Source organism: Panthera leo, chromosome C1 (assembly GCF_018350215.1).
Source record: "Panthera leo isolate Ple1 chromosome C1, P.leo_Ple1_pat1.1, whole genome shotgun sequence".
NCBI lineage: Eukaryota > Metazoa > Chordata > Mammalia > Carnivora > Felidae > Panthera > Panthera leo.
In genome coordinates this window covers 88,000,112-88,027,034 of record NC_056686.1, presented here as the reverse complement: position 1 = coordinate 88,027,034, position 26,923 = coordinate 88,000,112, and the positions used below count along the sequence as shown (strand labels likewise).

Genomic DNA, 26,923 nt, shown 5'->3' with positions numbered 1-26,923 from the left:
ATCTGAATTAAAAGGCAACACTGATTTGAGACTCAAGCAACATATCATTGTTGGAGGAAAGGAATTCAAAACAAGGCTTTGGCATATCAAGAGCTTCCATCCATGTAAGTACATAAGCTCTATTAGTGGTCTTGGCATAGAAGTATGGCTTCAATACATCATGGCCTTTTTACAAAGAGGCTTAGCATCAGCAAGGAAGGGGTTGGCAATCTATATTGGTCAAAAGACAATTTAACATTGTAGCTTAACAGGTACTGATGAAGCCATAAATACAAAGGAGAAAAATGGCAGGTGTCACATGGTTTACAAGAATACATTCATCCATGAGATATGGCATTTGTTCTTCCAGACAGAGAATTTAGTATACTTTGAAGGAAAGTCTTCCTTCCTTTGAAGGAAACGAATGGCACAGTAATAGGTATAGTCAGAGTCTTAAGACATACGATGAAATATATAAAACTTGGGACACATTTTCACTGAGATTTGGGGGTTAATATGAATGCTTAAATGAGAAAACAAAAATGCTGGTTAAATAGCAACTTAATTCAGCAACTCTGCTCTTTCAGGAAAAATAACAAATGAATTATGCATCTAGGATATAGTGAAAAATTAAGATTATAAGAAAGTAGAGGATCCTTGAAAGATGTGGGGACATGTGTGTGCAAGCAAGGTGATATAAGTGAGTCCAGAAATGGGGCATTTTGGAGAAAGACTGCAGAAGAAAAACCCGCAACTGGTGTTAGTATGAATGGTATAGATTTCAAGTGACAAACACAATCAAAATGACTCAAGCACAATGAAAATGTGTTAGTTTTGTAACTGGGAAGTACACATACACAGATGACTTCAGACTGGAATTAGGAGCTCAAACATTATCTCTGTCCATCTCTTGGCTCCGCCTTCCTATGTCTTGGCTATATTCTCAGGCAGGCTTTTCTCATGCAGTAGCAAAGCTGTTCAAACACACTGTCAAGCTTACATTCTACCAGGTCTGCAAACTCAGAGAAAAAAGTAAGCACTTTTTTCCTAACAGTTTAAGCCAAAGACCCAAGGATGAGTCTTAATTGATTTGGCTTCATTTGTAAGCCTTATCAGAACCCAAACATTGTGACAGGGGAATGGAATGTGATAACAATCAGCATAGATCACATTCTTACCCCTGGAGATGAGATATGAGGTCAGCTGTGCCTTCACAGAATGGGTGAAACATGGCCTCCAGGTGGTTTCTTAATAGGAAGGTGATGTACAGTTACCAAAAAAGGAGGAAAAGATGCTTGACAGCTATATACAATAAATATTCATCACATGCACATGTGGAAGATTTCTAGGTCAGGTGACCCCAGATTGTACTATCACTAAGAGTTATTACTAACTAAAATAATTAATTATAAAAGGAAATTATAAAATCTTAGAATTGCTGTAGAGGAAAGTATGCATGTGTATGTAATGTCTAATATGTTGCTGATTCAGAATATCATATTTGTCCTGAAGTGTCCATGATAAAATTCAAGTTTAGTTTTTTTATTTTATTTGTCTTTGATATTTTTCATTTGGATTGTTATTCCAAACTCTTTAGCTGTTAATGTTAAAGAAATAAACACCCATGTCTTTTGCCATATGACTTTGCAATTCCTATTATAATATAGAGTACATTTTCCCAATTGATATTGGGCTTGTCCATGTGTCTTGTTTTGACCAGTGGAATGCTTGCATATTGAGGCAAGCAAAGGTTTTAGATGACCTTTCAAAGACTTGTTCCCTTGTATTTCTGCCTTGCACCATGAAAAGAACATACCTTGAGTAGCCACTGATTGAAGAAAATGGATCAGATGTGACTTCACCCCCACAGCCAGGAGTCAAGCTCAGGTAAACCACAGCACGAAGGAGAGGATCCCCCAAATAACCTGCAGACTTGGGAACAAAAACCATAATCATTTGTTACTTTAAATTACTGAGATTTTGAAATTGTTGATTATGTGGCATTATTATAGCAGAAAACTAAATATTAAAGTATTTACACTACTTGTGGGTTATATTCCACTTATTTTCAATATTGTATATTTTATAAAAATGGTGCTATTAAAAAATGGTGCTGTTAAAAATAGTAAGAAAATGTTGACATGTAACAGTGGAAAATGAAATAGTAGGCAGTTACTGACAGTTAGTGGTTGGAAGACTTACCGAGAGCCTACTTACATATCTTCCCCATTATGATGTCAATAACTCACACCTCTGAGTTAAGACACCATATCTCCATATTTTTAAATAATTATTTAAATTCTTTTCATTAAAAAATTAATTCAGTTAATAAAAACTATATTAAGCCATTAACATCTACTAAATCTTTGGGGCAGTGAAAAGAGATAAATTCAATTTTCTTTGAAAACTCATTTCCTTTTCTCTTTTGGTTGCATACCAAGAAGCTGACACCACAGGTCTCACTGACCTCAATGGGAGAAGAGTAGTATTAGAAGCTGGACTAGAAGCCATCTTTTCTTTTCTTTTTTAATGTTTTATTTATTTTTTGAGTGAGAGACGGACAAACAGAGAGAGACAGATCCCGAGTGGGGGAGGGGCAGAGAGAGAAACACAGAATCTGAAGTAGGGTCCAGACTCTGAGTTGTCAGCACAGAGCCTGATGCGGGGTTCGAACTCATGAACTGCGAGATCATGACCTGAGACCAAGTCGGATACTTAACTGACTGAGCCACCCAGGCGCCCCTAGAAGCCATCTTTTCCAACAAAGTCACTTCCTATTCCCTCTCCATATTTATATGACATTGTGGGAGTGGGGGCCGCTCCCTTTTTACTGCAGTACTTTCTGTGGCCACCCAGTCCAGATGTGCTAGTCAAAGCATAACTGCCTGTGGAATAATGAAATGTCTACAATATGTGTTTATAACATTCCTCAGTAAGCCTTTTTTTTTTTTATATTTACTGTAGTGAAATTAGAATCTCCTTTGAATGACAAACATGTTATTTTTTAAGATTAGTTAACAACAGCAACAAAAAGTTTTAATGGAAGAATTGTGGACCCTAAAATTGTAAAATTGCAGAATGCTCTTCTTAATGCATAATGGTAGGAGGAAAAGAAGACCAAAAATAATCATTAGGCAGGCAAAGGAATTCCAAAGCAAACTAACCACTGTAGAAAGTTCTGAAATTCTATTAAAATGTCACTAGCAAAGAATAATGAAAATATATAGATAGAAACTGTAATTAAGAAGCTATGTTTTCATATTCTTTTCCTTTTTATCTTTTTTCCTATAAACTTGTTGATTTTAATACAAAATACTTATTCCCCTTCTAAAATACCAAAAAGCATGCAGATGGTTTTTCTCTACTTGTTTCTTTTCCTGAGGAATAGCTACATTTACAGAACACTTTGGTTTCACATTTACAGAACACTACCACTTCACTCACTAGAGAAAGTGGATAACATCTTCTTGATGTTTGGAAAGAAATATTGGACACACTCCTCTCTCCCTTGTCAATGATTTATATGCTGATAAAATATTCTGTTTGTTTGTTTATTTGTTTGTTTGTTTTTGTTTTCCTAGAGAGGCTTTGCTCCTCTCTAGGGGAGAGCCCTGCCCCATTTCAGGCTGTTGAGTGGGAATGCCTATCTAATTCTTCAGTTCACCATTAGAAATGCCACTTGCCCGTTGATACAAATTGTGTTCTCCTGTATCAGCTTTTTACTAGAGGTGATGTTTTGGTTTTTATCTTCCTTATTCTTGTTTGCTTTTTCAATTAGTTTGACTCCAAGACCCAGAAAAATGTACTACACATTGGGAAGCATCTAAGCCTGCATACAGTACCTCTAAAATATGTCCATATAGTATATCCAAAATTAAATCTCTACAAAATAAAACTGTATTTTGCTGAGTGGAGTTAAGATGGTGGAGAAGTAGGGGAACCGGAATTCCCCTTGTCCCCACAGCTGTATTGAGGTCAGAACGCTTGGAATACCCAGGCATAGAGGCTGCATAGTGACAAAAAAATTTCCACAGGTGGAAAGAGACAACTTGGCAGGACAAGTTGCATGTTTGTGAATTGGGAGAGATAGAAAGAGCAGCATAGTCATGGAGTGGGGGAACGCTGTTGGTGGAGAAATAAAAGGAAGAGAAGGGAGGCTGTAGAAGTGTGGTATTGTATTTGGGTAAGAGATAAACCTCTCTGGACCACAGACTGGGGAATGAAAAATACAAAGATACCAAGAAAGCCAGTTTCTACTTTGCAAACAGCCTTAGGAGCTACAGATTAGAGTTATCAGAGTTGGGTGACTTTCTTCACACTGGAGCCTACCATGTGCGAGTGCCTGCAGAGGAGAGGAGTGCCAGGGACCTCTTCACCAAATGCCACCCCTCCATGCTGGTAACTGCTTATCTACTGGAGTGAGATGGACAATGATGGAATCATACGGCCTCTTCTCCAGACGAGCACAGCCTCCGGTTCCAGGCGCCAACAGACAACTGTCCGGTTATTTTGTATGTTAGTCTGTTGTTGTTGTTGTTTTCTCTTTTCTTTTCTTTCCATCTCTTCTCTCTTCCCTTTTTTTTCCTACCCGCCCCCTCCTTTTTTTTTTCTTTCATTTGGAATCAAGCTCATAGTTTATGATTTGATTTTTGGTCAATTCCTATTATTATATATACTTTTTGTTCCCATTCTCTGTTCTGGTTGTTTGTTTAATCATTTTTATTCTATTCTTTTTACACATTTTCTGTATCTCCTTCTTCTTTATTTTCCTCTCTCTCTCTATCTCTCTGGATTAAGACTTATAGTTTCCCTGATTCCCTGTCTTGTTTTTGTTTTTTCTTTCCCCCCTGCTCCTTTCATTTTTCTCTTTGTACCAGATAAGTCTTTCCCTCCAACATATACTTTTGCCCTTTTTTCCAGGGTTACTGCAATGAAAAAATCAAAGCACACCTGGTGAAAGGTCCAAACAATCCCCCACTGTGAGCAGTGGGATAGAATAGCCAAAGACACAACAGAGTGCATGCAACACACTCCAAAAACACTTCTTGAAGTGCTAGGCCCTGGAGAGAGGATGACCCCTTTTTAATATAGTGGTACTCACAGGTGTGGGACACATAGCAAGCTATTAAAACACATAAAAGACAGAAATTGGAACACAGGGAGATTTGGGGAGAATGGAGTATCTCTAGATAGAAAGGAAGCTCCGCATTCCTTCCCTATACCACATCCTATGCATCTCTTCTATCTGGATGTCCTTATCATATCCTTTAATGAACTGGTGAACAGAAATAGTCTTGGAATATGAAAAAGAACACAACACTGAGAAACTTTTAGCATGACAAAAAGCGGTAATTGGACCATCAAGAACGCAAGTATTTTACCCATTTGAACCACTTTTGCTTTTGGAGCAACGGGACACTGAGGTAACTAAGACACAGTCTATCATAAATACAGTTGTGTCTGATTCCTCCTAAGCCATCCATAGCAATGTCAGAGTAAAGAACCTCCTTTTGGAGGAGAGGCCAAGATGGCGGCACAGCATGGAAACTTTTTTTGTGTCTCTCAACCCTGAAACACAGCCAGATCAACAATGAACAATCTGGCACACCTAGAAAACTGATCTGAGGATTAACACAGCAATCTGTACAACCTGAACCACAGAACTTGGCAGGTACACAGCATGGAGAGGTGAACCAGCAGGGAGAGAAGCCACAGAGGGCAGGGAGCTGGTTTTGCTTGTGGAGAGAGGTTGGAGACAGGGGAGGGGAGAGTATGGGAAAAGCACCCCCCCCCAAAAGCATCTGGAGAGAAAGTGGAAAAGTGGAAACAGCCACAGGGACTCAACAAAAAAGGGATAAAGGAGAAAGGAGAGGGTTTAAATTTCATTAAGACTATAAACAGGAAGCACAGAGTCTGAAACTCCACAGGTTGATACCTGGAAGTGCTCTGGTGGGAAGGGCAAATCCCTAGGAGCAGAGAGCAAGCTCCAAGGGGTCCATGGGCCACTGGGGAGTGGCACTTCCCCTGCAGGGAGGACATTTGGTAGAGGCTGTGAGGCCACCCCACAGGCAAAGGTCCCAGCAGACACCAGAGAACAATCACATTCACTGGTGTTGGAATAAGGAGGTTAATGAAGAAGCCTGGCACTAGATGGTGTTGTGATTTTCCATAACCCCTGAAATGCTGCTGTTACAAAATCACACGAACTTTTTCTGGGGTGGGCTGGCACCCAGTCGCATCTCTGGGTACCAGCAGCAGCGTAGTCTCACCAACGTTCCTGGGGGCAGGCTGGCACCTGGTCATTGCTCAGTTAGACCCTCCCCCAGAGGATCTGAGCAGCAGTTCCTCAGAAGTGAGGGGTTGAAGGAAGGGGCCAACATGGAGGAGAAGTAGGGGGATCCAAATTTCCCATGTCTCTCAAACAAAGCCATGTTGACACCAAAGAATTTTGAAACCCAAGAGTCTGGGAGGAAAAGAGGCAGATTGTTTCCAGGGACCCACCTGGACAACCTAATGGGCTACAGGTGGGGAACCTTCAGGGAACGACAGCAGGCCCACAATAGAGGCAGGACCCGCCTACAACAAACCACGTCCCTCCACACCTGGTAACTGTGTATCTACGAGAGTGGGATTGACACCGATGAACCAGACAGCCCCTCCTCCAGAACAGCATGGTTGCATTGTCTGGTTTAATTCTCAGACAATTCTTATTATATAGATATATTCTTCCTTCCTTTTCTTCTTATCTCTTCCCTCCCCTAGTCTGGTTTCTCTGGTTGTTGTTTGTTTAAGCAGACATATTTAATCTATTCTCTTGATACATTCTACATCTCCATATTTATTTTCCTTTCTCTCTCTCTGGATTAAGCCATATAATTTCTCTACCTGGTCAATTTTTATTTTTTCTTTTTCCTGTCCCTGTCATTTCTCTCTTTGTATGGGATAAGGCCTCTTCCATCAGCACCACTTCCACCCTGTTTGTACTTGTAGCTGGTGTTTCTGGTTTTTTGTTTTGGGTTTTTTTTGAGTGTTTGCATGTGTGTTTGTTTGGTTTTATTTTTTGTTTGTTTTTTTTTGTTTTTGGTTTTTTTTGTTTGCCTGTTTTCCTTTCTAGGGCTACTTCAACGAACAAATCAAAGCACACCTGGTGGAGGGTCTAAAACATCACTACAAGTAGAGAGATGAAGTAACCCAAGTCACAACAATAGAGAGCAAATAACTCACTCCAAAAAACACCTCCTGAAGGGCCAGGCCCTGAACAGTGCATGACTCCTCTTTAATATAGTAGTGCTCGCAGGTGCAGGACACATAACAAGGTTTTAAAATGAATAAGGAACAAAAAACTAGCCAAAGTGATGAAACAGAAGATTTCTCCTCAAAAGAAAGTCCAGGAAGAAATGACAGCCAAATAATTGATCAAAACAGATATAAACAATGTAACTGTTGAACAGGAATTTAGAATAATAGTCTTAAGATTAATTGTTGGGCTTGAAAAAAGCATGGAAGACAGCAGAGAATCTATTGCTGCAGAGATCAAGTAACTAAAATAATAGTCATGATTAATTAAAAATGCTATAAATGAGATACAAAATAAATTAGAGGCGGTGACAGAGAGGATTGAAGAGGCAGAGGGGAGAATAGGTGAAATAGAAGATAAAATAATGGAAAAAGATGAAGCTGAGAAAAAGATAAAAATATTCTGGATCATGAGAGGAGAATTAGAGAACTAAGTGATTCAATGAAATGGAACAATATCTGTATCATAGGAGTTCCAGAAGAAGAAGAAAAAGAAGAGAGAGAGAAAGGGGCTGAAGGTGTACTTGAACAAATCATAGCTGAGAACTTCCCCAATCTGGGGAAGGAAACAGACATTGAAATTCAGGAGGCACAGACAACTCCCTTCAGATGTAACTTGAATCAATTTCTGCATGACATATGATAGTGAAACTGGCAAAATACAAAGATAAAGAGAGAATTCTGAAAGCAGCTAAGGATAAACAGGTCTTAACCTACAAGGGTAGACGCATAAGGGTAGCAGCAGACATATCTACTGAAACTTGGCAGACCAGAAAGAGTGGCAGGAAATTTTCAATGTGATAAAAAGGAAAAATATGCAGCCAAGAATCCTTTATCCAGCAAGCTTGTCATTCAGAATGGAAGGAGAGATTAAGGTTTTCCCAAACAAACAAAAACTGAAGGAATTCATCACCACTAAACCAGCCCTACAAGAGATCCTAAGGGGGACTCTGTGAGTGAAATGTTGCAAGAACCACAAAGTACCAGAGACATCACTACAAGCATGAAAGCTACAGATAACAAAATGACTCTAAACTCATATCTTTAAATAATAACACTGAATGTAAATGGACTAAATGCTCCAATCAAAAGACATAGGGTATCAGAATGGATTAAAAAAGAAAAAAAACCAAGACCCATCTACTTGCTGTCTATAAGAGAACCATTTTAGACCTGAGGACACCTTCAAATTGAAAGTGAGGGGATGGAGAACTATTTATCATGCTACTGGAAGTCAAAAGAAAGCTGGAGTAGCCATACTTATATCAGACAAACTAGACTTTAAATTAAAGGCTGTAACAAGAGATGAAGAAAGGCATTATATAATAATTACAGGGTCTATCCATCAGGAAGAGCTAACAATTATAAATGTCTAAGCACCAAATTCGGTAGCACCCAAATATATGACAATTAATCACAAATGTAAGCAATCTTATTGGTAAGACTGTCGTAATTACAGGGGACTTTAATACTCCATTTATAGCAATCGACAGATCATATAGACAGAAAATCAATAAAGAAACAATGGCCCTGATTGATACACTGGACCAGATGGACTTGACAGATCTATTTAGAACTTTTCATCCTAAAGCAGCAGAATACACATTCTTCTCGAGTGCACATGAACATTCTCCAAGATAGATCACATACTGGGTCACAAAACAGACCTCAACAAATATAAAAGAATTGACATCATATCACACACACTTTAAGATCACAATGCTATGAAACTTGAAATCAACTACAGGAAAAAGTCAGAAAACCTCCAAAAGCATGGAGGTTAAAGAACATTCTACTAAAGAATGAATGGGTCAACCAGGCAATCAGAGAAGAAGTTTAAAAATATATGGAAACAAATGAAACTGAAAATACAACAATCCAAACCCTTTGGGATGCAGCAAAGGCAGTCCTAAGAGTAAAATACATTACAATCCAAGCCTATCTCAAGAAACAAGAAAAGTCCCCAATACAAAATCTAACAGCACACCTAAAGGAACTAGAAGCAGAACGGCAAAGACACCCCAAACCCAGTAGAAGAAGAGAAATAATAAAGATCAGAGCAAAAATAAACAATATAGAATCCAAAAACAAAAAACAAAAACAAAAACAAAAAACAACAGTAGAACAGATCAATGAAATCAAGAGTTGGTTGTTTGAAAAAAATAAACATAATTGATAAACCTGTAGCCAGGCTTCTCAAAAAGAAAAGAGAGGACACAAGTAGATAAAATCATGAATGAAAATGGATTTATTACAACCAATCCCTCAGAAATACAAGCAATTATCAGGGAATACTATGAAAAATTATATGCCAACAAACTGGACAACCTGAAAGAAATAGACAAATTCCTAAACACCCACACACTACCAAACTCAAATGGGAAGAAATAGAAAATTTGAACAGATCCATAACTAGTGAAGAAATTGAATCAGTTATCAAAAATCTCCCAACAAAAAAAAAAAAAAAAAAAAAAAAAAAAAAAAAAAAAAAAATCTCCCAACAAATAAGAGTCCTGGACCAGATGGCTTCCTTGGGTAATTCTACCAGATTTTTAAAGGGTTAACTCTTTAATACTTGTACTTTTCAAGCTGTTCCAAAAAATAGAAATGGAAGGAAAACTTCCAGACTCACTCTATGAAGCCAGCATTACCTTGATTCCCAAACCAGACAGAGACCACACAAAAAAGAAGAATTACAGGCCAATGCCCCTGATGAACATGGATGCAAAAATTCTCAACAAGATACTAGCAAATCAAATTCAACAGCACATAAAAAGAATTATTCACCACGATCAAGTGGGATTCATTCCTGGACTATAGGGCTGGTTCAATATTCACAAATCAATCAATGTGATACATCACATTAATAAAAGAAAGGATAAGAAACATATAATCCCATCAATAGATGCAGAAAAAGTATTTGGCAAAATAAAGCATCCTTTATTAATAAAAACTCTCAAGAAAGTTGGGATAGAAGGAACATACCTTAACATCATAACAGCCATATATGAAAGGCCCACAGCTAATATCATCCTCAATAGAGAAAAACAGAGCTTTTCCACTGAGATCAGGAGAGCTTTCCACCTGAGAGGAATTTCCACTCTCACCACTGTTGTTTAAGATAGTGTTGTAAATCCTAGCTTCAGCAATAAGACAACAAAACGAAATAAAAGGCATCCAAATTGGCAAAAAAGAAGTCAAAATTTCACTTTTTGCCGATGACATGATACTCTACATGGAAAACATGAAAGACTCCTCAACCCAAAAACTTCTAGATCTGATACAGGAATTCAGCAAAGTCGCAGGATATAAAATCAATATATAGAAACCAGTTGCATTTTTAGACACCAATAATGAAACAACACAAAGAGATACCAAGGAATTGATTCAATTTACAATTGCACCAAGAACCGTAAAATACTAGGAATAAACCTAATCAAAGATGTAAAAGACCGTATGCTGAAAACTATAGAAAGCTTATGAAAAAAACTAAAGAAGACACAAAGAAATGGAAAAACATTCCATGCTCATGGATTAGAACAACAAACATTGTTAAAATGTCAATACTACCCAAAGCAATTTACACATTCAATGTAATCCCAATCAAAATAGCACCAGCATTCTTCACAGAACTAGAACGCACAATCCTAAATTGTGTATGGAACCACAATAGCGCCCAAATAGCCAAAGTAATGTTGAAAAAGAAAACCAAAGCTGGAGGCATAAAAATCCTGGACTTTAGACTGTATTACAAATCTGTAAGCATGAAGACAGTATGATATTGGCACAAAAGCAGACACATACATCAATCAAATAGAATAAAGAACCCAGAATTGGACCCACAAACATATGGCCAACCAATCTTTGACAAAGCAGGAAAGAATATGCAATGGGAAAAAGACAGTAACTTTAGCAAATTGTTGTGGGAAAACTGGACAGCAATAAGCAGAAGAATGAAACTAGACCACTTTCTTACACCATTCACAAAAATAAATTCAAAATGGATGAAAGATCTAAATGTGAGACAGGAAACCATCAAAACCCTAGAGGAGAAAGCAGGAAAAGACCTCTCTGACCTCAGCCGTAGCAATTTCTTACTTGACACGTCTCCAAAGGCAAGGGAAATAAAAACAAAAATGAACTATTGGGACCTCATCAAGATAAAAAGCTTCTGCACAGGAAAGGAAACAATCAACAAAACTAAAAGGCAACCAACAGAATGGGAGAAGATATTTGCAAATGACATGTCAGATAGAGTTAATGTCAAAAATCTGTAAAGAACTTACCAAATAAACTCCACACCCAAAAACAAATTCAGTGAAGAAATGGGCAGAAGACATGAATAGACACTTTTCCAAAGAAGACATCAAGATGGCAAACAGACATGTAAAAAGATGCTCAACATCACCCATCACCAGGGAAATACAAATCAAAACCATACTGAGATACTACCTCACACCTGTCAAGTGGAACAACTTAGGAAATGACAGATGTTGGCGAGGATGTGGAGAAAGGGGAACTCTTTTGCACTGTTGGTGGGAATGCAAACTGGTGCAGCAGCTCTGGAAAACAGTGAGGAGGTTACTCAAAAAAGAATTATGCTATGACCCAGCAATAACACTAGTAGGAATTTATCCAAAGGATACAGGAGTGCTGGTTTGTAGAGGCACATGTACCCCAGTGTTTATATCAGTGCTATCAACGAAAGCTAAATTATGGAAACAGCCTAAATGTCCATCAACTGATGAATGGATAAAGAAGTGGTATATCTATACACAGTGGAATACTACTCAGCAATGAAAAAGAATGAAATCTTGCCATTTGCAACAACGTGAATGGAACTGGAGGGTATTTTGCTAAGTGAAATAGGCCAGTCAGAGAAAGACATACCATATGTTTTCATTCACATGTGGAATTTGAGAAACTTAACAGAAGACCATAAGGGAAAAGAAGGAAAAATAAGTTACAGAGAGAGAGGCAAACCATTAAGAGACCCTAAATAGAGAACATACTGAGGGTTGATAGGGGTGGGGAAAATAGGTGATGGGCATTGAGGTGCTGTACATGTAATCAATCACAGGAGTCTACTCCTGAAGCCCAGACTACACTATATGTTAGCTAGCTTGAAAATAAATTATTAAAAAACATTAAAAATATTAAAAAACAAACAAAACAAAAAATACTGTATTTTCCTGAAACATTCTCTTTCTCAGAAAAAATACTGAAATATTAGTCCTTTTTCCCACCCTTTCTAGGCCTTTTTGTTAAATCCATACACATTTCTTTATTGATTTTTTTACTTTTAGAACAAAAAGCAGAAAATATAGCAATTGCTTTTGTTCTCAAATGAAAATTATAGAAGTTTATTTTCATTGAAGTGGGATTTTACTGGATAGAATTCCATTTTTTAATTTTAAAACATATTAATACTCATAACATAGGGAAGCATTTTTTTATGAACTTTCTTCTACTAAGCCAGCAGTATTGTAAAAATCGTTAGTTCCTGGCAGATTGAGGGGCTTTGTGTAGTTTTATAGTATGCTTGAGGTGTCACTTGATTGACAGTTAAATCAAGGTATAGTTCTATTATTTCTATCCCCAATGACATAAAAATAGTAAGCAGGAAGCAGGTTGTCATTCAAAACCAATTATTTCAACATATGACAATAGAAGTCTGGAGTGACGACTGACAAATACAGGTTCATGAAAATCTTAAACCATTCAAAGACTGGCAGACCTATATGAAAGTGGACTGAAGAATTCAGTTTTGTTTAAACTGCATAGCTGGGAGGTGGTGTGAGGAGGGAAGCAAGCCAAAAAGGTAATATACAGTAAAACTTAATAAACTAATTCTGTATTAATATAAGGAATGATAGTTTCTACAATTTCATTATCTTGCATAGATAGTGATATCCTTTATATTCACAAATATCATTGCTGGTATCAATATATCAAATCTAACAGGAAAATCTTGACAGAAAATGCATCTTGTTGTTAGTCTTACTCTACCTTTCCTACCTATTTTCCATTAGTATCCCATGAATCCCCCGCTCTCCAGCACTAATCAACTGATATATTCACTGCCATACAGTTTCAGTCCCTTGTGCTTCTGCCATACCTTTTTTATTCTTGATTTATCCCTCCCTCCTTTCTCTTTCTTACAAATCCTCTTTATCTGTATGAAGACCTTCCTTTTCCATCAAGCTTTCTCAGACCATTTCAGCACATGCATTATCGCCCTCCTTTGAAATCAAACAACCTACTATCCACACTTTATTATGCATAACTTTAACTATTTTTCTCTAGTTTCTTTAATGTATCATATAGTTATATTTTTTCCCAGTGATACTATATATTTAAACATGGATAATATATTTCAAAGTACCTAAAAGAGTGCTATGCACTTAACTAATATGTTACATTGATTGACGTGCATTTTGTTTATTACATAGAGATTTGTTGAATCTTTATTTGTAGCTCTTATAGCACATGTGAGATTATAATATACAAAGCTGAGGCTGAAGTTTCTCATAGAAGAATTCCTACAGAGAGAACCCAGAATTGAATTAGAAACACTATAGTCAAGATAAGAATTTTCTGTCAACTTTCAGCCAACGGCATATAGGTTGAACCTGGCAAAATTTCACATTAGTATAGATGTTACTTTCTGCTCCAATTCCAATGTTTTGTGGGTTCCCCCCTTTTTTGAGTTAGATTTTAGGCAAATATCAAGTTGCCAGCCCTCAGCATTAAGAGACATATCTTTACTGAAGAGATAAAGAAATGTGTATTTAACCAGAAATAGTGGTTAATATATTATATGTAATTTCTCATTCAATACACCAAACTAAAAAAGCAGATACTAGTTTCATTTTACAGGTGAGGAAACTTGAGTTTCAGAGAGGTGTTTTTAAAATGTCCCTTGAATTGATTATGAAAATATAATGATTTCATGACTCCAAACAGATCCTTAAAAATATCAAAGAAAAAATAATGAGTTGGATTCGACAAATTTACAATTATAGAGAAATAATAAGTATCACCTTTTATTCTAGTGTAAGTGGTGCTGTATGAACCTAAACCCTTTCAACACACCTATTTTTACCTAAGTAGGTTATATGAGTGGCTCTAAGCCACACTTCCCCCACCCCCACCCCCCGAGAGTTTAAATTCAGTTCAAGGACAAAAAAAAAAAAAAAAAAAAAAAAAAAAAAAAAAAAAAAAAAAAAAAAACAACAAGCAGACTGTGTATTTGCTCATCTGTTCCATTTCTTGGGAAAGACCTTTAAAAGTCTTTTAATATATCACTTACCCTTCTGTTTTTGTTAAGCACTGTTTTTATTGGAGTTCTTAGATGATTTCTTCTAAAACCTTAGGATTTTCTGCAACAAACTATAAGCTACATCTGATATATCTAGATTTTTCTGCTTTATATTTACTTTTTTTTAGAAACTTATAAAAAAAAAACAAGAGAAAAATTGAGATTCACTCAATAAAACTAGCCCTGAGTTAAACCCCTGAAATTTTTTTCCACTCACTTCCAAATTGGAAGAAAGAATTTATTTTAACATATCCATAAGAATAAAATACAAATGTTCAAAAACTTTGATTTAAATACTCAGATATTTTACTATCATTTGCAAAACCTGTCTCATTTATCTCTTACATCACAGAAAGTGATCTCTTTAGAGATCTGGTTTATTGAACGTAAGTGTCTTTTTGGAAGCTCTTATCATGTATTGGTCTAGCATCTAGATATACTTTATTTGGAAGTTTAATGATAATAATAATGATACTACTAATAATAATGTTGACATTACTCTGGAAAGTCACTGATCTTTTCTCAATCATTCTTTGTAATCATATTCTGTGATGATGTTTAGTGGTTCACTTTTAACGTGGAAGTGAAAGGCTAACCGTGAAAAATAATTTTTCAACATAGTTATTTTCCCTTCCATGAAAAGAGAAATAACTCAATGTTCACATGAAGAATTGCCTCAATACATAAAATGAAACATCTAAAGGAAGAAACTGTTAACAAGTTTCTTGGTATGAGAAATCACTAAGTACATAACATAAGTGGATTTCAAATGTATTATATCCTGATCAGTGTGGCATCATTTTCCCTGTGTCAAGAAATTAGGTTGGAGACTTCTGGGTGCCTCAGTAGATTAAGCGTCTGACTCTTGATTTTGGCTGAGGTCATGATCTCACAGCTTTTGAGTTCAAGCCCTGTATTAGGCTCTGCACTAACAGTACAGAGCCTGCTTGGGATTCTCTCTCTCACCCTCTCTTTCTGCCCTTCCCCTGCTCTCACTTGCTCTCTCTCTCTCAAAATAAATAAATAAATTTTAAATAAAACTTTAAAAAGGAATACTAGGTTGATATAACAGGGGCATAGCTAACAAAAAAATTGACTGCTCTTATAACTTAAAGATCTTGAAAACATATGAATTTTAGGGTTTTTTTTTTCTATTTCTTGAAAAAATGCCATTGGAATTTTGATGGGAATCTTATTGAATCAATTGACCACTTTGAGTAGTATGGACATTTTTTTAGATGTTCATTTATTTATGTTGAGAGAACAAGAGTGCAAGCAAGGGAGAAGCAGAGAGACACAGAGAGAATACCAAGCAGGCTCCACACTATCAGCACAAAGCCTGATGCAGAGCTCAATCTCACAAACTGTGAGAGCCAAAATCAAGAGACGACACTTAAGCAACTAAGCCATCCAGGTGCCCAGCTAGTATGGACATTTAACACTAATTTTTCCAAACCAAGAACACAGGATATCTTTCCATTTATTTGTGTCTTCTTCAATTTCTTTCTTTAATGTCTTATAGTTTTCAGCATATAGAATTCTTCCACCTACTTGGTTAAGTTTATTCCTAAGGATTTCATTGTTTTCCAGGCTATTACAAATGAGACTGCTTTCTTAATTTTTCTTTTTGAAAGTTCATGTTAGTGTATTGAAATGCAACTGATATTTGCATGCCTAATTTGTATTTTGCAACTTATTAAATTTATTAGTTCTAACAGTTTTTTTGGTGAAGTCTTCAGGAGTTTCCATATATAAGATTATGTCATTTGCAAACGGAGACAATTTACTTATTTTCTGATTTGGAAGCCTTTTATTTTTCTGTCTTGCCTTATTTCTCTGGCTAGTACTTCTAGTAGTATGTTGAATAGAAGTGGTAAGAATGGGCATCCTTGTGGGGAATAAGCTTAGAAATTCCCTGGGCTTACATCAATGGGTTAACAAGGCATAAAGAAGTACAAAGCCATAGGATGCTCACACCGGAGTTTGGGTAAACAAGATTGGCACCCCAGGAATAAGGAGGCTAAAGTCACCAAAAATAGGGAGGTGCAAAGGCATGCCAGAACAGAGACAGGGTGCAGAGCACCCAGAATAGAGAAGGAGGGGCAAGGGCCCCAGAAGCGTGCAAAGGCACCCAATACAAAGGTATATGAGGTAAGCGAGATTAGACGTTCAGGGAAGAAGAGCCCCTCAATTTAGTACTATAGCAAAAAGCTGCTTTCACAGGAGGAAAGGACCAAGTTAGGTAAACAGGTAAGTTGCCCTATAGACTGCTGTGCTGCAGGGGAAGCAGCTCGGAGCAGAAATGATTAACAAAAGAAAAGGTGCCTTGTTAACTGTGAGGTTATTCCCCCTATCTTCCTTATCCCCTAGGCTAGCTACACAGACATGGGGCCTCCTGCCTGCCGTTAACAACTGCCCATCTGCCCATCTGCCTGGCGCCAGGATTTTGTTTTATATTGACCCAAATCCTAAACACCGTATACCTTCAAAACCCCCCTTTTCCCTCACATCCCCAAGTTAATGTTCCCAGGTTTTTTTTGTTTCTTTGTGCATGCCCATCATGTTTGTAAGCCTTCTGATCTTAGTAAATACAGGGCAAGGACCCTTATTCAGGGCTGTTGTCTTTTCCCAGACATTAGCCATCTCTCGGTTTTCATTCTCTTGTCTTGCTAGACAAGAAAGAACTTTAGACCCATAGTCTATGACACATCCTTTTCTTGTTCCAGATTTTAGAGGAAAAGCTTTCAGCTTTTCACGATTGAGCATGATGTTTGCTGTAGGCTTGTCATATATGGCTTTTATAATGCTGTGGTGCATTCCTTCTATACCTAATTATTGAGAGATTTTATCATAAAAAGATGTTGAATTTTGTCACATACTTTTTTGCTTCTATTGAAATTCAATGACATTTATGACCTAACAAATCAGGGTTAACCAGGAATTAATTTAATTTGGGAAGAACTGGGGAGGGAGTCATTGATTTGTTAGTTGGAAGACATGTAACCTGAGGGGAGTAATCTAAGCAGAAAGGGAAATATTACTAAATCAGAAGAGAAAGAATAATGAAAGAAACAAATTTCCCCACAAGATAAAAAAGGAAATGGTATTATTAACACAAGTGAGAAGAATGGCCTTTGGTAGAATGAAGTACACTTTCTTCATTATGACAGGCAGGAAAAAGAAAATAACAGGGGCAAGTACAGATAAATTTACAGGTAAAAAGAAGAGACAGATTCACAATTATGGTTTTATTTTATCACTCAAGCATAAGGAAAACAACTGAGAGTTATAAGACCCAGATGAGATCCTTACCAAATTACACATTTAAAGTCAAGGTGAAGGAAAATGAATAGCTAGAGGATCAGGAAAAACATCCAGAGCATATGGTGTAATGAAAGTCCTAAATAAATAAATAAACTCATACTGGGGGTTAGGAGATGAAAGAAAACACACACACAAAAACATCAAGTTAAAGACATTACAAAGAAAAAGAGAAAAAAATACAGAAAGAATATTCCTGGGAGCTCCATATAATTAAGAATGATACCTTGCATAATTTAAGTTTTTAACTTATTAACTGTAAAAGGGCTTTCATACTGTTAAAACCATTCAAGTGTTCTAACTCTGTATGGGAATCATCATTAAATCAACTATCCCTAACTAATTCTTAGAAATACTTGATGGAAGAAATACAGAAATACATACTGGGCAAATGGTGTTAATGGCAACAAACATATTTATCAAGATGCCTCTCTGAATTCTTAGAAATTGTTTTGACAAATAAGTCATCATAAGTCTTCTAAAATATAACATGATGTTGATTGTGGCTAGCTTATAATTATATATGATTTGTATGCTTTTCTGAGTTTTTCAAGTTGGTTACTTATAGCTTTTACCAAAAATTAATGAATTATAAGAATACAAACGCGCGCACACACACACATACACAAAGAAATACACTTGGTTTTTTCTCTGATTATGTGTATTTGCTTCAAATTTTATAATTTAGATTCAGCATGAATTGCAATAAATGGATCTTCAGCAGAGTTACTAACAGAAAAATGAGCATTGCCATCCCCAGAAACATAAATTTTAATTCCTGTACAATTGTCATCAATTTTATCTCCAGAAATAACATCACAATATGTGCCAGCAGGAAGACCAGTTTGCAAAGTTAAAGATAATGGCCTGCAAAATAAAATTTAAGATTTAACTTGAATTCAACAGAATGAAAAGCAAGAATTCAGACTATCTCTAAAAGGTTAACTTTGTGCTGTAGAACTCTAAGCAAAGTCTCAGTGAGAAGAAAATCCAAATACAAAAACCTCTCCAGTAGATGTGAACAGTTTTCCAGGACTAAAAGTAATCTTACAGAAGATTTACTAATTCCCTAGTCAATAGTGAATATTACCACAAAATTAAAGTTGAGGAATATCAGTGAAGATTTGAGTGAATTATCACCTTTCGATAAAAGCAATTCTTGTGGTTAACACAAATCTTTTAAATTTGTTCTCATCTAAACTTAAGAAAATACTAATTACTTTCAAAAATTTAAATTTGATTATTTCTTCAAAACTATTTTTCACAAGAGGCTAAAATGAATTTGGGCTAGAGATAAAAATAATCTTGGATTTTGTGAAGTATATGGTTTTAAATATAAAGCTGTCTCATAACTTTATGGGGCACCTGAGTGGCTTAGCCAGTTAAGTGAATCTTGATTTTGGCTTAGGTCATAAAAGACTCTTGACTTTAGCTCAGGTCGTGATCTCACTGTTTGTAAGATTAAGCCACAAGTCCAGCTCCTCACTGACAGAGTGGAGCCTATTTGGCTGTCTTCTCTCTCTTTGTCCTTCATCCCATTCATATGTTCTCTCTCTCTCTCTCTCTCTCTCTCTCTCTCTCTCAAAAATAGATAAACATTAAAAAAAAAGAGGTCTCATAAATTTATTTTGCTTCTCCCATCCAGAAAAGATAGAAATGAAAGGACTAGCCATGGCTTCTTTTGGTAAGAAAGAGATATATTCAATTTATTTTTTTGTCAGCAAAATATAATTTAAGCTAGAATGAGCTAAGCATGAGTGAAAGTTGGCCTTGGACTGAGACATTTCAATTGCTTAAAAGATGTCTTCTAAGCTATAGTTCTATATATTAGGGAATCAATATACTAGAGGCAGAGGATATAAGTATGACCAATGAAAGCCAATAAGAAGTCTCAGAGTTAAAACTCAAAAATCTCCTGAGGCGGGTCACTGACGGACCATAAGATACATGCTCTTTATACATATGCTTTAAAAAACATATTATTTGTCAGAGAGAGACAAGGAAATGAAAAAAAGAAGACCAAAAATTAGATAAAAGAGTACTTGAAAAAAAGAGCTAAAAAAAGATACTGAAGCAATATTTTTCCATTATTTAAAAAAGGGGAGGAAAGAGGAAAGGGGCTATGACATGTTCTTTTAGTGATTTCACAACCTTTATATCAACTACTCTGTGTATTTTGTGTGGGGTATATGTGTGGAAACATACATGTGCAGAATATCTGCACATGATATGCAAGGGTGCACATAGAATAATTCCACTTAGAACAGAAAGTCCTAATAAGGAAGAGATCAGAAGAATAAGAGCCATTATTTTTCTTCTGGTTCTTTTCAGATTCCTGTGTTTTCTTAATCTGCTGACTAAAGAATTTTTTCAGATATAAAAAAAGTAAATGTGTAATAAGAGAAAGTAGTAAACCGAGAAACTAGTATAAATGTTATTTAAAATGTTACTTCTAATTGATATCTACTTACCAGTCATCATTGTTAAAAACAATAAATCCTCTGTTTCCTCTTCCAAAAGCTACTTGATTGCTACCATTATCCCACCAGTTTGTAAAAGGTTGGCCATCAACTACATTACGGAACATAACCATGTTCCTAAAGATAAAATACCACATAAAATGCTGATGAATACATTTAACAGTTTAAAATAAAATTTTAAGAATGTTTAATATTAGAGGTCATCTCTAAATAAGATACCTTATTTGACGCCACCGATGTTCACAGACCCAATCATTGCCACAAGTGGTGTCTGGATTAATAGTAACTTCTTTAATTACTCCATTATTATTTGGTGGCCCAATCCAATCATTAACATCCTTAATTAAAGGAAAAAAAGCTTAGATTTTTTAACATTTCATGTATTTGTTTCTTTCTTCTTTATTACACAAAACCCAATCTGTCTTACTTGTGTCTACAGCATCTTCATTTAGTAATACTAACTCCTTCAGTATTTTTATAGCCCTTTACCAGGTCCTCACCATTTTCTTCCCAATTGCTAATTCTCTTAGTGCCATATATTAAAGGTCAGATTTTTTTTTTTTTTTTTACCTCTTCACTTTCTTTCCAAGGAATTGTTATGGCTAAGCTCTGGGAAAAAAGTGAATGACATTGAAATGACAAGAACTTTAGTGTCAGAGACAGCAGAATTAAAACACAGATTCTATTACTATTAGATAAAAAATCTTAGATAACATTGGGGTGACTGGGTGTCTCAGTCAGTTGAGCACTATACTCTTGATTTTGGCTCAAGTCATTATCTCATGGTTTATAAGGTCAAGCCCATCTGGCTCTGTGCTGGACAGTGCAGAGCCAGCTTGGGATTCTGTCTCCCTCTTTCTCTGCCCCTCCCCTGCTCATACTCTCTTTCTCTCAAAATAAGTAAATAAACATTAAAAAAAAAAGAAAACTTAGTTAACATACATACCTTCTCTGTGCCTAATTAAATAATTATGTGAAAAATGCCTTGAATATGATAATTGCTGAATAAATATTCATTTCTTTCATTCTTCCTTTTGGATAAATGTGCTAGTCAATACATCACAATATTCTTTACTAAATTGATCAAATTTTTAATCTTGTGATTTTCGGATTGGTAATTTTAAAGATAGAGAAAAAAAATGGAAGAAATCAGTCTGGTTTGACGTGAAAAAGATTTTTAGTTTAGGTATGAAGTTGCTGTACAATGCTGCATCTGAAATCTTCAGTTTAAAAAAAAAAATTCCAATAACTTTCCCAATACATTCATAATTATATTTCTCAGTTCGTTTTTCAAATTGCTACTCAATACCCCATATATTACCCCAAATATTTTTCTCATCTTTACCTTTTCCAAAATAGTCTGTAAATTTCCCTTCCTTAATACATATATTTTCCTTCCACTTATAAGATATTTTCCCTATTTAACAAAAGTTCAACTGAACAACTTCTTTTCATTCCATACAACTTTTTAAAAAAAAGTATTTAACAAATATTTATATTGATCATACTATGGGCAGGTACTGTTTTAAGTTCTTTACCAGTGTTAACTTGTAATCCTCATATCAACTCTATGAAGTAGGTACGTATGAGAAGTACATATTTTACTTACTATATCCTTATTTTAAAGTGTTTCTTTGGGGAGGGGATGTTTGTCATACTTCTGATATAGCCTACAATACTCTTTGACAACAGAGACCATAATATTAATTGAATTGCTAAAAGCATCCTGCATCAGGTTTACACTTAAATACTTGATAAATAGTAAATATAATAGTGTCATGTACAATTAAAACAAAACTGCCTTTCCTTTCTTGAGAAAAATATATATTGGACAGCACAAAAACTTACTTTTCCATTTTCAAAATGTCTTGGCCAACGGAAGCTTGACATTACTCGTGTAAATCCATACGGATGAGCAAGCATAAATCCAACTGCCATTTTGTACAGTCTGAAGGTTACAAAATGATATCATCATAGAAGAAAACAATACTTTTAATGTCATTAAAACAAATGTAAAAAAATGGGGCGGGGGGGGTTTATTTCCTACCTGGAGTCCCAGAATGTTAGAATAGATGCTCCTCCAGCTCCATGTCCTCGCTGATTGTCATGATTGTCCACAAAGACAAGTGCTCTGTCAGAACGCATGAAACCCCATCCTTCTCCCCAGTTCCTATTAAAACACATATACACAAAAATACATGTATTCTTTTCCAATAGTTTTAGGGTAACCTAAATGTGTATTTCTTTTGGTATAGCATCCCCTAATGAAATTCTGTCTCTAATTAAATGATTATTCTATAGGAGTGTTTTTAAAATAAAAAAATAAATATATAGAGAGATAGATAAATATACTATATATATAGATATACTATACATTCAATGTATGTATATATGTATGGATTACTTGTATTATATTCATGTTACAGGTATGAGATTTTTGTTATAAAAAGTCCTTTTAGAGGTTTCAGTATAATTTAGATGAGACTTCAGAAGGATCAACATCCATATCACATCATACAGAATGGAAAACTGGGTTAAAATCAGGTTTTAATATTGTATTGTTATAATATAAACATTCTAATATTTGAAATTAATTAATTGATATAATATATGTAAAATCCATAATGTAGCCACATTTTAGGTACTTTATAAATGATACAATCATTTTAATAATAGCATGGCCTTCACATATTGTATACAAACACTAGTCAAATATAGTAGAGTTATATAAGACATAGATTAAAGTCTCTAGGTTATATTTGAGGTTTTGAGATATCCTCATGATTGACATTCTAAATAATAAAGATGATACATTGGAATTTGGGAAACTATAACCCTTATTATTCGTAATTGAATCCTTAAAAATTCTAAATAAGTTCCAAAGAAGATAACTCAGATTGGGATAATAAGACTAATACATCTGTGAAATAATTTAAAAGACAAATCGTATTTCATTTACTTTAAGTAAGCCATCTTCTCTCCATCCCACTTGCGCAGAACTGTGCCTAATTTTGCACCATACTTGAATTCTGTCACACAGCCATTTCCAAAGTACTCACTGCTTTTCATTGGCTCACCACCCAGATCAATTACCTAGTAGAAATACAAGAAAAATATTACTTTAATAAGAACTTTAAAGAATTTTAACCAAAAGGTTAACATTATGTAGAAAATGACTTGAAACTAGTTATGTTATTTGAAATACCCAAAATGGTTTTCTTTATATCAAGATTCTTGCTTTTTTGCTAAATTATATGCTACAATATTAAAAATAACATGATACAAGGTGATCTGTTGTCCTGTGAGAATGTTGACCTAATTTAGTATTGTACATAAATGATAACAATAGGTCATACTTATATAGCACTTGATATCTGGATGACAACATTTCTAAGTGGTTAATAAATATTAACTCATTTAACTGTTGGACAAAGACAAAGACATAACTATTATCACCATCCCTTTTCTTCACTTGAAAATAAAATGTTGCATACAGAGGTTAATCAACTTGCCTAAGTGAACACAGCTACTAGTGCTATAGCCAAGATTTAAACTCAGACTGGCTCAAGATAGCAACTATGTTATTATCTGTCTTTTCTAATGGTCTCTGGGGAGACCGTAAATGACACAGATGTTTGCAGCCTAAATGAATTCTCTGCACTTCCATAAAACCTCTTGTGATAGTTAGATGTTAGATGCTGTTCCAATGAAAGAAAGTTAAAGAACACTCTTCTATACAAATGATACAGCCATTAAACTACAGAAATTGTATCTTTAATTAAATCTACCATTTATTTTCTAATTAATTAAATTATATTTTTTCATATACCTATGAAATACATATACATATATGTACTGATGTACCTCCTGGTAAATGAAGGGTTTACTTCCTTCGGGGAACCAGTTTGTACTTAGATTATGCAGTTTATCCAAAATTGCCTTCATGTCTCCAGGCCACATGTGCTTAGAAGCATCAATTCTGAACCCTGCTACACCAATGTCAATGAGGCGGTTCAGATATTCAGCAATCTTAGAACGCACATAATCTTTCTCCAGTGCAAGATCAAGAAGACCGACCAGACGACAATCTCTGACCTATTGAGGTAAAAATTTTGTGATTGATACACAAAACACCACCTTAACCTGACAATCCATTTGATTATTCATTCATTTATTCATTAACAGGTGTTTCTATAGTGTCTTTTTTGCATTGGGAACTGAACATACTGACATTCTAGTATGGACATATCTTTGATGTATTAGAAAAAATGGAGTCTGTAGGAAATAAAGCAGATGAGTTTTTTTTTTTTTTTTTATTGGGACAAATTTAATTGGGAAAAATATTTTAAATACTGATTTGAGTTTCTAATTTTTAAAGAGTCAGACTTGGAATCCTTATTTTCATAAGGAATCTAAACCAGTATTTAAAATGAAGATCAATAAGCTACATGTAGATAATTAAAGGCACGGATAGCTCTTTATTCCAATCACTGTGGTTTTTTTCTTTAATTACCTGATAAGGATCATTATAGTTCTCAATGTCTCCACTTCCAGTTCTACATTTACCATCATTAAAATCCCAATGAGAGAATGGGACTGCTGGAAAATCTCTATTTCCAGGGTTGAAGTAACTTCCACAAGTACTGCTTGTTCCTGCACCCACACCATTCCCACTCATATGATTAATTACAGCATCCACATAAATATGGACCTGAAAAACAAAGTTTCTATTTCAGTTTGTCTTTAGAGAGGTAGAAATCTATAGTATTATCGACTAAAGTTTACAGCATGGTAATCACACTCCAAAACTGGTATTTGTTATTTTTTAACTTATCTTCCTAGTAAACCAAAAGTTAAGTGTGAAGGGAAATCCATGTGAACTGAATACCTATCTGCATTTTACCCTCTTGGTAAAATATTTACATAAGTGACAAACTGGTAACTAAAACTACCATAACTATGAAAAAATGCAAATAGCCTTTTGGGGGGACAGATCAGAATCATAAAAGACAGGAGAGAACGTTGGTTTTTGAAATTTCCATGCATCATCCTAAGAAAGAAGCAGCTAGCCTCTATTATCTACTTAGCATCTAAAGAGAGGAAGGTAAATCTCTCATAATATAACTATTTACCATCAAAAAACCTATGGGGAAGAAGACCCAGAAATTATAGGTGCATATACAAGCCACATAAAAATTATAACAAATATTGCAACTGGAATTTCCAATTCCTAACTAGAAAGTATTCCCCAGAAATGTGTACAGTTATATTTGCTTTATAAATAATTTTGGCTTTAAACTTTGATTGAAATTTTCTTTAGTAGACAAATGATACATATACAAAGATTTACAAAAGTTAAACATAGGTAACAATTAAGTTCTAGTTATAGCTTAAGTGTAAAGTAAAATAAAATAAAATAAAAAACTATGGAATATATTCTGCTCATAAGGAACAGGAGACAAGAGAGAGAATTTTCCTAAATAATGTTTTTAAAGGAAATTTTAATTCACTTACACCAACGTTGTTACATCTAGTCACCATGTCTTTGAATTCATTTTCATTTCCTGATCTTGTGCATAACTTGTAGCTAACTGGTTGGTATCTTTCCCACCAAGGTCTTAAAGGGCTATTAATCACAACATTTTCATTGGGTGGAGAGATCTACAAATAAACAATAAGTATCATATTATGGGTTACTTTATATCATCAGATACTCTATAACATAATCAATGATCTAAACTTATTTCTGAATCTTTGCATATACAGCTACATTTTTAACTACCACATTGGAAATGTCCTCCTGAAGAAGGTTTATATCAGAAACAAAACATAAAGTTGTCAATAATACTAACTTTTTTTCTTCCTCAGTAAACCGTTTTAGAGTACCTATTTGTGCAGTAAAATCTTCCAGCTTCACAGATACAGATCATAATACCATTTACTATAAGCACAGCAAACTTTGCAATTTATACTAAGAATAATACCCACCTGAACCCCTCCAAATCCTTTGGGAGCTAAGTATCGCTCACATTCAAGAGCAATGTCAGCCCAGCGCCACTCAAACAGATGGACAATAGATGTCCGTCCAGGTTTGGTATTTGGGGCATACTGAGCCCAGCAGAACCCAATGACTGAAAGCAACAGAAAGAACTTCATTTTGCTTTGAAGTTGTCAGTGTTCTTTGCAGCAACTATTTATCTTCCTGTAAGAAAAATATTTTACTAGGTAAATATTAACATGAATAAATACATAGAGCATAAAGTGTTCATGATCTGAAAAGAATTATCAATAATAATAATATTAACAGGTGAAGAATATCTGTAAACAATATACCAGGCAAACAATCTAAATGACCTTTTAGAACTTAATGCTTTCTTTACTGAGGGAATATTAACCTTTTTCAACATCTGGAATTTTATATAGAGAGAATCCTCAATCATGGATTATTTAATTAGAATTAGATTTCTTTCTGAAGTCCTTCACAAATAGAAGGAAAATCACAATCAAAGCCAGTTGAATTTATAAT

General features: G+C 35.1%; 1 protein-coding gene across 3 annotated transcripts in view; it reads right to left on the bottom strand.

The window, feature by feature from the left end:
* Nucleotides 1-18,548: 18,548 nt before the first annotated feature.
* The window catches only part of AMY2B (amylase alpha 2B), a 45,948-nt gene continuing 37,573 nt past the window's right edge, over nucleotides 18,549-26,923 (bottom strand). For all 3 annotated transcript variants that reach the window (XM_042953112.1, XM_042953113.1, XM_042953114.1), the window contains 10 exons: nucleotides 26,386-26,599; nucleotides 25,912-26,058; nucleotides 24,911-25,108; nucleotides 24,262-24,492; nucleotides 23,357-23,490; nucleotides 22,445-22,567; nucleotides 22,246-22,345; nucleotides 20,617-20,735; nucleotides 20,389-20,514; nucleotides 18,549-18,784 (listed from right to left, as the gene is read on the bottom strand). In XM_042953112.1, coding sequence (XP_042809046.1) covers nucleotides 18,595-18,784; nucleotides 20,389-20,514; nucleotides 20,617-20,735; nucleotides 22,246-22,345; nucleotides 22,445-22,567; nucleotides 23,357-23,490; nucleotides 24,262-24,492; nucleotides 24,911-25,108; nucleotides 25,912-26,058; nucleotides 26,386-26,553 — 1,536 coding nt within the window. In that variant the 5' untranslated portion in view covers nucleotides 26,554-26,599 and the 3' untranslated portion in view covers nucleotides 18,549-18,594. The remainder of the gene's footprint in view (nucleotides 18,785-20,388; nucleotides 20,515-20,616; nucleotides 20,736-22,245; nucleotides 22,346-22,444; nucleotides 22,568-23,356; nucleotides 23,491-24,261; nucleotides 24,493-24,910; nucleotides 25,109-25,911; nucleotides 26,059-26,385; nucleotides 26,600-26,923) is intronic.